The 12934-nt window shown below is 44.2% G+C and overlaps 1 protein-coding gene across 1 annotated transcript in view; it reads right to left on the reverse strand.

The window, feature by feature from the left end:
- Window positions 1–226: 226 nt before the first annotated feature.
- Window positions 227–12934, reverse strand: part of CFH (complement factor H) — a 135762-nt gene continuing 123054 nt past the window's right edge. The window contains exons 23-25 of the mRNA XM_065409917.1: window positions 8194–8370; window positions 2811–2884; window positions 227–319 (exon numbers count right to left, since the gene is read on the reverse strand). Of these exons, the coding sequence (XP_065265989.1) occupies window positions 227–319; window positions 2811–2884; window positions 8194–8370 (344 nt within the window). The remainder of the gene's footprint in view (window positions 320–2810; window positions 2885–8193; window positions 8371–12934) is intronic.

Here is a 12934-nt window from a genome sequence, read left to right on the forward strand (position 1 = left end):
AAACCTTAAATTAGAGTGAATAAATGAAGACTTGGCACACCACTTCTGCAAGGTTGCCGACCCCTGTGCTAGAAGAAGAACACAGCACATTAGAAAATAATTAGCCTTTAATGGAGAAGTCAAATTAGGTGTATTTATGGTTAAATTAGGTCCTCTTGCAAATACAAGATTCCCACCTGTGGGCTTATGAATCCAGCAGATGTGATTCTCTGTTCATTTATGATTATTAGAAAGAGTTGGTAACACAGTATAAATGGAACCAGAAGGTAGAATTTGCTTGGATGTTTGGAAAGTTCTCAGCAAGGTTCTTCACAAGAGTCTATTAAGGGAAATAAATATTCAGAATACAGGAATGAAAGCCTATATAGATTTTGTCCTGCTTCATCACCATTCATTGATAGTGCTGTTATGTAAAAATTGTGATTTTACTGTAAGTAAACACTAATGCATACATTATCCCTTTCTGTACTTAATTTTAGAGGCTGCTGCAAAGTGTGGGCCCACACATGGTAATGATAATGGAAACACCCTGGCCTTTTCCCAACCCGAATCTGAATCAGGGTCAAGAGTGAAAATACAAATTCAAAAGTTTTAATCTAATGAAGGGATCTGCATTTGTTAGCTGTGAGTCTGGCCAATGGACAGACCTGCCAGTTTGCTTAGGTGGATACAAAAAATTATAATAAGAAAAAACTGTGATGAGTTATACAACTGTGGTGTTTTTCTTATTATGGGCCCAATTCTGAAGTCACTTGTATTGGTTTAACACCAGATTAACTCCAACAACATCAGTAGAATTACTCCTGTTTTATGCTAGATTATGTGAGGGTGCACATCTCATATCTGAAAAGAGATACAGGAACACTTACGCATTCCCATGAAGGACCTCAGGTTAACTATATCACCTATGGTATTCTATTAGTTGTGTACAAATCCTCTACTTTTTAACCAGGCCTGTTTAGCAGAACACTTTAAATTTCAGGGAGGTGACAATAGTGCTAGCCTCTGGTGAATTGTTTTGGGTTAAGATGAATGGAATGAAAATAAAAGTTAAACAATGGTGGGGATTTGTCATCATCATCAAGTTTCCTCAAAACGTTTCATGTTTGACTAACCAAACTTTATTCTATTGGAAAATTTATGACCGGCTCTGTCCACATCATAGTATGCTCTTGCTCCCTAACAGAAAACGATAAAATGAGTATAAGTGATGCCAATATGTCTGTCTGATTCTGCACTTGGCCTGAAACAATATTTCTGAGGTATGAATGCCTTGTGAAGCTAAACAGGGTTGGCTCAGATGCCCAACTATTTCACTGCTGATCAAAGCATGTACAATAACAAAAATGAGGATTACAGAACTCCACACTCAACAGAGACTGGATGGCATTTGGGAGTTAGCCAGTACTTTCTCCCTCTTCAATCTACTACCCAAAGGGCCTGGTCTGTGCCTCTAATGGCTCTTGCTGCAGACTCATGCAGATATCACAAAATCGGTTATGCTCAGTTGATCGCTTTCGAGCTCTTTTTCAAAACCATGTGGACTAGAACCAATATATATTTTTTTAATAAAAGTTGAAATTCTGATGTCAACATAGGACTCTGGGAGCCAGAGAGTAGGTTCCTATTTGTACCTGTGCCTTAACCCAGCCCTGCCCAAAGGTGTATGAGAACCACACTGTGAGGCAATCATGTTTTGATCATCTGCAGGATCTCCTGCGAGTAACATCTCACTTTGGTATACCAAGGAGGTAGAGATTAAGAGATTACCACCACTTCCCCAGCCCCATCTTGAGTCCTGGTGATGTGGGGGACTGGCTCCTGCATGAAACTCCCCAAAGGGGAGGAAAATGTAAAATACAAAGAGCAACATTAATCTGAATCAGCTCACTACAGCTCTTAATGGCTTGGCTTAGCTGGTGAAATGGCTGTCAATGTCCCAGCAGTATGAGTTCCAGCAAAGACAAAGTTCAGGAAGCATACTCAGGGAGTTCAGACACCAGATGGGGTCTACGCTCATTGATTATGTCACCGAAATATCGGGTCCACCTAGCTGAGAGCCAATAACAGCCAGACAGGGATAAGGAAGAGTTGCTTTATTCTGCAGAAGAAAGGAGAGCTTTGCACCTTGGTACAAAAACTCTGTCTTACACACATTTTATAGATCCTTTATACACATTCAGACAAAGGCCCTTGCTGTGTTAACACTTGATTGGTGGTTGCCAGACCCGTGCTTCTGCTATCTGGTCAGTGAAAACCGGCTTGGAGCTAGTTCCCTCTGCCTCATGGCAAAGGAGAGAAGACAGTTCAAAAGTTCAGGCTACTGTGTAGTGAGGTATTTGCTTCCCCCTAATGGCCACTGGTTGACATAAAGGCTGCTAGCTGTTAAGGAGGGGTCACTAGTAACTTTCACAGTTAAGTCTGCTCTCAGTTATGGCCACAAGTTGGCAGACAAAACCAAATGCTGCTTAGTTAATATGGGAAAGTTGGACAGTAGGGATGTGATGAATCTATTATGGTTGGGTCAGCCAAATATCAAACAACAGCTGTTTTTATCCAACTGTTCCTCAGCAGTTCCAGAGAGGTAAACACTCCCAGAAGGAGAGAGAGAGCACGAAGACCTGTAGCTGCCCACTCAATAGGTTCAGAGATTCCAGGGAGTGAAGCATAAGGAACCGCAGAACACATCCTCACTAAGTAAAAGTAGCATTTACTTCCTGAGTGCTCAGGTCCTGAAAAATGCAAAATAGCCACCAGTTGGTGTGGATTATCCTGGACCAACTCAGTTTCTATCCCAGAGAGGTAATTACCTTTTTCAAAAATTTCTCATACTTTTTGTAATCGTCTGGAACAGGGAAAGATGATTCTGAAACAGCAGCCTCATCTGGCAATAATGAGTAAGTGTTGAGTGAAAGCATTAAATATTCCATCTTCTCCACTGTCTGATGGACATCCATAGCTGGAGGACCAGAAACTGGAGAGAGAACCTCTTTCAGCTGCAGTGTAATGGTTCTGGTACACAAAACAGTGCCAGCTAGAGAATGGCACCCTGATAGAGACCTAGCAGAGTGCTGACTATGTGAAGATCACATGGAGACTAGAGAAATACTTCCTGGATTGATGCAGTACCATGGCCCAACTCCAAAGGAAGCTATGTCTAGATCTGCTCATGTAAGAGTCATGGTGCCAGCACGTTAACTTGCACAGTACAATAACGAATCCTGAGATGCTTCAGATCTCCTGTAAGGGGATTCCAATATGCAGGATCTGACTTCTAGTCTAAAGAAGAGTCAGCATTGGAATGCCAAGGTGGAGATGATAAACTGCAGGACCTGGACCAACATAAGATGGACAGTACCAGAGGAAGCACTGAGACTTTTCTGATGAAGGGACTTGCTGGAAAATAGAGCTTCAAGACTCTGGCACTACTGACAAAGGCTCAGTTCCCAGCGACACTGAACATGTCAGTGCCAAGAAGGATGCCAGTACCACAATTTGTGTGGCAGGAATAGTTGGAGTCTGGATCTTGTAAAGGTAAATGTTCCACCCTAACTACTTTCTAACAATAGGGAAAGTTAAGTCCCAAAACTTCGCTGGCGGCGAACAGCAGAGGCTAACAGAGGGAGTTTGCCTGGGAGCTGTCCGAGAGGAGGTACGCTAAGTGCTGCATTAGGGGGGCTGTGTTGGTGAGTATCTGAGTGTCTGTTGCTGGGACAGTTTGTCAGTTTGATCGTGTGCTTGCTTGCTTGCTTGTTTGTTTGAAAAGTGTGAATTGGGAGTGCTTTGTTCCAGGTGGGCCTTGAGTGGGCCTGACTGGTATATAAGGGCAGTCAGCAGCGAACCAGCTGAGCGGCGAACAGCAGAGGCTAACAGAGGGAGTTTGCCTGGAGAGAGCTCACTGAGACTTTCATCTTCAGGTTTCTCTGAGTAGTTCTTGCAACAGCCGAGGAAGCTCTTAAGAGGAAAGTGATATGGAAGGTGAGCGATCAGCTGTTGTAACCTGCACAGGTTGTGCCATGTTTGTCTTTCTTCCACAGGACAGAAGCGACTTTGTCTGTACAAAGTGCAAGCTGGTCTCCATATTGGAAGAGAAGGTTCAAGGTCTGGAGAAACGAGTATCGACTCTGCGTTGCATAAGGGAAAATGAAGATTTCCTGGACAGACGTCAGGAGATGCTTCTACGGCCACAATGTACTGAAGATTCAGAGCAGGCACAGCAGGGACAGACGGATGATGAAGAAGTTTGGCAGCATGTGACCTCCAGAAGGAGAAAGAGGAGCGTCCATGTACCAGCAATGGAGATACAGGTGAGCAATCGTTTCCATGTTCTCTCTACAGGTACTCATGTGGAGAGTGGAGTAGATGACCCATATGAGGGAAGGGAGCAGAAGGAGACTCCATCGATTGGAAGGCAAAAGATGCACTGTCCTAGGGATGGGGGTTCCACAACCGCAACTCCCAAGAGGAGGAGGAGGGTGGTGGTGGTCGGGGACTCCCTCCTCAGGGGGACTGAGTCATCTATCTGCCGCCCCGACCGGGAAAACCGAGAGGTCTGCTGCTTGCCAGGAGCCAGGATACACGATGTGACGGAGAGACTGCCGAGACTCATCAAGCCCTCGGATCGCTACCCCTTCCTGCTTCTCCACGTGGGCACCAATGATACTGCCAAGAATGACCTTGAGCGGATCACTGCAGACTACGTGGCTCTGGGAAGAAGGATAAAGGAGTTTGAGGCGCAAGTGGTGTTCTCGTCCATCCTCCCTGTGCAAGGAAAAGGCCTGGGTAGAGACCGTCGAATCGTGGAAGTCAACGAATGGCTACGCAGGTGGTGTCGGAGAGAAGGCTTTGGATTCTTCGACCATGGGATGGTGTTCCAAGAAGGAGGAGTGCTGGGCAGGGACGGGCTCCACCTAACGAAGAGAGGGAAGAGCATCTTCGCCAGCAGGCTGGCTAACCTAGTGAGGAGGGCTTTAAACTAGGTTCACCGGAGGAAGGAGACCAAAGCCCTGAGGTAAGTGGGGAAATGGGATCCTGGGAGGAAGCACGAGCAGGAGAGCGCAAGAGGGGAGGACTCCTATCTCATACTGAGAAAGAGGGACGATCAATGAGTTATCTTAAGTGCCTATACACAAATGCAAGAAGCCTGGGAAACAAGCAGGGAGAACTGGAAGTCCTGGCACAGTCAGGGAACTATGATGTGATTGGAATAACAGAGACTTGGTGGGATAACTCACATGACTGGAGTACTATCATGGATGGATATAAACTGTTCAGGAAGGACAGGCAGGGCAGAAAAGGTGGGGGAGTTGCGTTGTATGTGAGAGAGGAGTACGACTGCTCAGAGCTCCGGTATGAAACTGCAGAAAAACCTGAGTGTCTCTGGATAAAGTTGAGAAGTGTGAGCAACAAGGGTGATGTCGTGGTCGGAGTCTGCTATAGACCACCAGACCAGGGGGATGAGGTGGACGAGGCTTTCTTCTGGCAACTAGCAGAAGTTGCTAGATCGCAGGCCCTGGTTCTCATGGGAGACTTTAATCACCCTGATATCTGCTGGGAGAGCAATACAGCGGTGCACAGACAATCCAGGAAGTTTTTGGAAAGTGTAGGGGACAATTTCCTGGTACAAATGCTGGAGGAACCAACTAGGGGCAGAGCTTTTCTTGACCTGCTGCTCACAAACAGGGAAGAATTAGTAGGGGAAGCAAAAGTGGATGGGAACCTGGGAGGCAGTGACCATGAGATGGTCGAGTTCAGGATCCTGACACAAGGAAGAAAGGAGAGCAGCAGAATACGGACCCTGGACTTCAGAAAAGCAGACTTTGACTCCCTCAGGGAACAGATGGGCAGGATCCCCTGGGAGAATAACATGAAGGGCAAAGGGGTCCAGGAGAACTGGCTGTATTTTAAAGAATCCTTATTGCGGTTGCAGGAACAAACCATCCCGATGTGTAGAAAGAATAGTAAATATGGCAGGCGACCAGCTTGGCTAAACAGTGAAATCCTTGCTGATCTTAAACGCAAAAAAGAAGCTTACAAGAAGTGGAAGATTGGACAAGTGACCAGGGAGGGGTATAAAAATATTGCTCAGGCATGCAGGAGTGAAATCAGGAAGGCCAAATCACACTTGGAGTTGCAGTTAGCAAGAGATGTTAAGAGTAACAAGAAGGGTTTCTTCAGGTATGTTAGCAACAAGAAGAAAGTCAAGGAAAGTGTGGGACCCTTACTGAATGAGGGAGGCAACCTAGTGACTGAGGATGTGGAAAAAGCTAATGTACTCAATGATTTTTTTGCCTCTGTCTTCACAAACAAGGTCAGCTCCCAGACTGCTGCACTGGGCAGCACAATATGGAGAGAAGGTGACCAGCCCTCTGTGGAGAAAGAAGTGGTTCGGGACTATTTAGAAAAACTGGACGTGCACAAGTCCATGGGGCCGGATGCGCTGCATCCGAGGGTGCTAAAGGAGTTGGCGGATGAGATTGCAGAGCCATTAGCCATTATTTTTGAAAACTCATGGCGATCAGGGGAGGTCCCGGATGACTGGAAAAAGGCTAATGTAGTGCCCATCTTTAAAAAAGGGAAGAAGGAGGATCCGGAGAACTACAGGCCAGTCAGCCTCACCTCAGTCCCTGGAAAAATCATGGAGCAGGTCCTCAAGGAATCAATTATGAAACACTTAGAGGAGAGGAAAGTGATCAGGAACAGTCAGCATGGATTCACCAAGGGGAAGTCGTGCCTGACTAACCTAATTGCCTTCTATGATGAGATAACTGGCTCTGTGGATGAGGGGAAAGCAGTGGATGTGTTATTCCTTGACTTTAGCAAAGCTTTTGATACGGTCTCCCACAGTATTCTTGCTGCCAAGTTAAAGAAGTATGGGCTGGATGAATGGACTGTAAGGTGGATAGAAAGCTGGCTAGATCGTCGGGCTCAACGGGTAGTGATCAATGGCTCCATGTCTAGTTGGCAGCCAGTTTCAAGCGGAGTGCCCCAAGGGTCGGTCCTGGGGCCGGTTTTGTTTAATATCTTTATTAATGATCTGGAGGATGGTGTGGACTGCACTCTCAGCAAGTTTGCCGATGACACTAAACTAGGAGGCGTGGTAGATACACTAGAGGGTAGGGATCGGATACAGAGGGACCAAGACAAATTAGAGGATTGGGCCAAAAGAAACCTGATGAGGTTCAACAAGGACAAGTGCAGAGTCCTGCACTTAGGACGGAAGAATCCCATGCACAGCTACAGACTAGGGACCGAATGGCTAGGTAGCAGTTCTGCAGAAAAGGACCTAGGGGTCACAGTGGATGAGAAGCTGGATATGAGTCAACAGTGTGCTCTTGTTGCCAAGAAGGCTAACGGCATTTTGGGCTGTATAAGTAGGGGCATTGCCAGCAGATCGAGGGACGTGATCATTCCCCTTTATTCGACATTGGTGAGGCCTCATCTGGAGTATTGTGTCCAGTTTTGGGCCCCACACTACAAGAAGGATGTGGAAAAATTGGAAAGAGTCCAGCGGAGGGCAACAAAAATGATTAGGGGTCTGGAGCGCATGACTTATGAGGAGAGGCTGAGGGAACTGGGATTGTTTAGTCTCCAGAAGAGAAGAATGAGGGGGGATTTGATAGCAGCCTTCAACTACCTGAAGGGGGGTTCCAAAGAGGATGGAGCTCGGCTGTTCTCAGAGGTGGCAGATGACAGAACAAGGAGCAATGGTCTCAAGTTGCAGTGGGGGAGGTCTAGGTTGGATATTAGGAAACACTATTTCACTAGGAGGGTGGTGAAGCACTGAAATGCTTTACCTAGGGAGGTGGTGGAGTCTCCTTCCTTGGAGGTTTTTAAGGCCCGGCTTGACAAAGCCCTGGCTGGGATGATTTAGTTGGGAATTGGTCCTGCTTTGAGCAGGGGGTTGGACTAGATGACCTCCTGAGGTCCCTTCCAACCCTGATATTCTATGATTCTATGATTCTATGAAAACAGGTTACTTTGTGAGGTTGTGGAATCTGCATCATTGGAGGTTTTAAGAAGAGGTTCCCTAACAGAGATTAGCTAGGTATACTTAATCCTCCCTCAATGCAGGGGGATGGACTAGATGGCCTCTTAAGTTTGCTTCCAGCCCTAAATTTTTATGATTCTATGTTCCCAGCTCTCCAACATGCACCTGGTCTTACCTATATTAATTAAAATACAAACTCCTACCTTTGCAAATTGGTGGTTGTGACCATTCGCTACCATGACAGGTTACATAATTCAATCCCATACTTTGAAAACCTTCATGACATTTATACTGCACTCTCGCATCAGGCAGATACTTTCTCTCCTCATTATTTACAATATAAGCATTGGTAATTTCAGATGGAGCTCCACATGTTACACCTGAAAGGGGAGAGAGACAAATGTACACTATCAATTTTCTTTCTTTTAAACAATATAGTCAGCAAATCCTTATAAGACAGTGATGATGACTCTAAAACTGAATAATATAGTAAAATTAATTGGATTATAATCTGAATCTGATTCACTGACAGAAAATTGATGGAATCGGTTATAACTCTAGTTCTAAAACAGATTGTGTGTGTTCCATAGAAGCAATGAACAATGAATTATAAACTGATATGTGATCATATCAACTTGCACTAGAAGCCATGGCTTTGACCCTTATGTAATGCTATCGGAAAACAACATCTGTTTGGCTTTCTACATCAACTTGAATGGAGTTACATTTTTGGCCAGTTAAAATATTTTTAATTTCTACCATTTACCAGGAGAAATACCATTTATCCCTAAGATACATAGAAAAGAAAGAACGGGAGGAAAAGAAAGAGTAGAGAGGCCCACGTGGATTCAGAATATTCAAACTTTGAAACAAAAAAAGAATCTCAATAAGAGCTTTTGAAAGAGTGCAGGATAGGGTTGCCAATTTGGTAATATTTAAAAATCGGACACTCCAGCAGGAGTGTTAGATTTCCTCCCCCCCCCCCAGCCCCGGCCTTGCCTCGCCTCTTCCCCCAAGGCCCCACCTCCATCCGCTCCTCTTCTCTCCCCCCCCCCAAGCCTGCGCTGCTTTTCTCCTCTCCTCCCCCTGCCTGGGTTGGGCGGGTCTCGCCTGGAGCCGCAGCTGGAAACTGCAGCTGCCCAATGCAGGTAAGAGTCAGCTCACGCTGAGTAAGGACTGGCGCAGGTGATGACCTGGTGCCTTCCCACCTCCACAGTAATTGGACTTTGGGTGTCTGGTCAGTAGATCTGTCAACTGTAAACTGACTCAGCTATGACCCCTACCCCCCATTATTTGATGCATCTGAAGTTCCCTGCACTGATGATGAAGCGGGATTGAATTGAACTCCTCAGAGGAAAACTTCTCTGACTGACGTCCACATCAACAATCTGAATGCCTGAAGGTATGCTGATTAACTCGGGAAGATTGTCCAGTTTTGGTCTGTAGACCGGAGACATTCTATGATGCATTGACCTCATTTTGAGATGCACAGATGGAGTCATATTAGTAGTCACCACCATGCGATCCAGGAAGAAAATTACTTTCTGAGTTTAACATATTTGAATGTTTAAAAAATATTGCACTATTTTTAAAAATCTGTTCTTTGGTAGGAAGTTTTTCCTTGCTATCCCATCCACTATGGACCCCATGAATAAAATTATGTGAGTTGGGTAGAGATTTGACTTTTTGAAATTTAGAAGTAGACCCAGGTCTGAAAAGAGGATGGTTGTTGTATAAGCAATGTGGCTTAATAGATGCTCATGAACACCTGCCTACTGTAGTCTCAGGGTTTGTGGTTTGAAGATGTCAACCATGCAGATATAACATTATTTCCAACTTGTTCCCCTTCCAATTTCTTACTGGTGAAACAGGGAGAAAATTACTATTTTTGTCTCTTGGGAAAAGAAGGGCTTTGAACTGTTACAGGAAATCTAGTGAATTCTGTGCTCCAAAGCTAGACCTTCTGTGATATAGTGCTTTGGTTACTGCTAGGCTTTGCCCCCAGAAACTCCCCTAATGAAACATCTTTAACTTTATTATAATATTTTACTAATGCATGCAGAGCGATTTGATTTTCTTAAGGAAGATTCTGTAAAGATATGGTGGAATAAAATACCCTGATCCTCATACCAGTCAATTGTTCAGAGAATGTCAAATTATTCCTGTAACTTAAAAGCAGTAAGTTATCTTTGCTACTCTTTAGCCTATAAACATGTTTTAATAATTAAACTAGTTGTTTTTTCAAACTAGTGAACTTCACTAAGACTAAAGGTAGATGTACTAAGCAGTAATTATAGTAATTAAAAAGCAACAAGTATTTCGGTGGCAGGACCTTCCGCTGCCTCTGTGGGGGGGCAGCCTAGGGCGGCGGAAAAGCTGGCAGCGCTCCTGGTCAGAGGATGTGATTAATATCTCACATCCCAGCTCTAAGGGTTGTTGGAAACTTCCATAAAGATTTTTAAAAGCCATCTAGCACCTCAAGAAGCACTAGGCCCTTAGTTTGTAATAACATTTGCCTTTTCTCCAAACTCCTCTGCCTCACTTCCCTATAACTGTGACGCCTCCCCACGCCTGTCCATCTTCCAGGACTGTATTCAGCTTCTCTCTCCTCACACCTAAGCTTTGTAAGGAGTGTCACTTATTCCTCTCTATTTGTATACACACACAATCATTAACTTTGCATTGCTCAAGTTGTATTTCCTCCCAAGAATGAAAACAATAAAATTGAAAGAAATCAATACATATGCTCAACACAATACCAATCTCCAAACTGCTAGTAGTTTACTACTATCATGACACTAAACTACGTGAATGCACACACACCCCTCTAATCCTCACTTTCAATTAAAAGAAAATCCTATCGCCTTTAGTGAACACATCGAAGAAGTGAAATATCACACAGCTACCCACCACGTTGACAGCTGCAAGCTCCCTGACCCCCACATTCAAAACTTGTCCCTTCCAATTTGCAGCCTCTGCTCTCCTGCTGCTGTGACCATGTTAACCACTGCACCTCTGTCAAGGCTGCTTCCCCACTTTGAACTTTAGGGTACAAATGTGGGGGCCTGCATGAAAACTTCTAAGCTTAACTACCAGCTTAGATCTGGTCCGCTGCCACCATCCCAAAGCTGATTCCCTTCCCTGAGTAGCCTCGAGAGACCTTCACCAATTCCCTGGTGAATACAGTTCCAACCCCCTTGGATCTTAAAACAAGGAGAAATTAACCATCCCCCCTTCTTTCTCCCACCAATTCCTGGTGAATACAGATCCAACCCCCTTGGATCTAAAACAAGGAAAAATCAATCAGGTTCTTAAAAAGAAGGCTTTTAATTAAAGAAAAAGGTAAAAATCATCTCTGTAAAATCAGTATGGAAAATAACTTTACAGGGTAATCAAACTTAAAGAGCTCAGAGGACCTCCCTCTAGCCTCAGGTTCAAAGTATAGCAAACAAAGATAAACACTCTAGTAAAAGGTACATTTACAAGTTGAGAAAACAAAGGAAAACTAACACGCCTTGCCTGGCTGTTTACTTACAAGTTTGAAATATGAGAGACTTGTTTAAAAAGATGTGGAGAACCTGGATTGATGTCTGGTCCCTCTCAGTCCCAAGAGCGAACCACCCCCTAAAACAAAGAGCACAAACAAAAACCTTCCCCCCCCCCAAGATTTGAAAGTATCTTGTCCCCTTATTGGTCCTTTGGGTCAGGTGTCAGCCAGGTTACCCGAGCTTCTTAACCCTTTACAGGTAAAAGGATTTTGGAGTCTCTGGCCAGGAGGGATTTTATAGTACTGTACACAGGAGAGCTGTTACCCTTCCCTTTATAGTTATGACAACCCCTGTTTAAAGCCCTTCTTTAACTTTATCTCTTTTTCATCAAAGAGCCAAAGTGAAGCTCCTTATTCTCAGTCTTATAAATTATAACTTCCTCTCAGGTTATGACATTTCCTTATACTGCCACATCCCAAATTCCTACTCTCCTCCCAAATCCTGCTGCTAACCACTCTCTTTATCTTATATTCCACACTTGGCTTTGTACTTCATTTCATGTTGCCCCTTCCCACTTATAGTGCAGCATACAGCTTTCCCTCCCATTTTTAAGCATCCTTGCCTATACTTCCTTGTCATTCACTTGCTATATGAATCTTTTACAAGTTTTAGCTATCTCAAATTCCTTGCTGTGTGCACCTACAGAATGCTATAATAATAATAAACACCAAGTAGCACTTCTCCAGCACCCTCTACTAGTATCACACTTTTATCTGTGCCAAGCAAGCTTTTGTGTAAGATCATAGTCCAATGTATATAAGAGGCAGTTGATAGCATTCTCAGAAAAGAGCAAGCCGGTTTTCTGAAAGAGCGTGGATGCACAGACCAGATCTTCACTCTATGAAACATAATAGAACAGTGCTTAGAATGGCAATGGCAACTCTACATAAACTTCATAGACTTTGAGAAGGCTTTTGACAGAATTCACAGGACCAGCCTATAGTGCATTCTGCAGATATATGGAATCCCTCTCCGTATAATCATCATAATCAAAAGCGTCTATTCCAACTTTACATACAATATTGATCACAGTGAACTCAGTTTTGAAGTCAAAACAGGAGTACGTCAGGGGTGTGTCATGTCTGCAATCCTCTTCAACATTATCATCGACAGGATAATGTGGTGTAAAACAGAAGACATGCCTAGAGGCATTAGATGAACACCCTTCTTATTCCTTGAAGACCTGGACTTCACAGATGATCTCGATCTCCTATCACATACCCAACACCATATACAAGAAAAAACAACCTGACAACACATTCAGCCAGCAATTTGGACTGAAAATCAACCGCAATAAGACCTTTAATATTGTCTCACCATCACCAGTATGCATAGAGGATCATGTGCTCACCATAAGAACATAAGAACGTCCTTACTGGGTCAGACCAAAGGTCCA

This window comes from Emys orbicularis, chromosome 8 (genome assembly GCF_028017835.1).
Source record: "Emys orbicularis isolate rEmyOrb1 chromosome 8, rEmyOrb1.hap1, whole genome shotgun sequence".
NCBI lineage: Eukaryota > Metazoa > Chordata > Testudines > Emydidae > Emys > Emys orbicularis.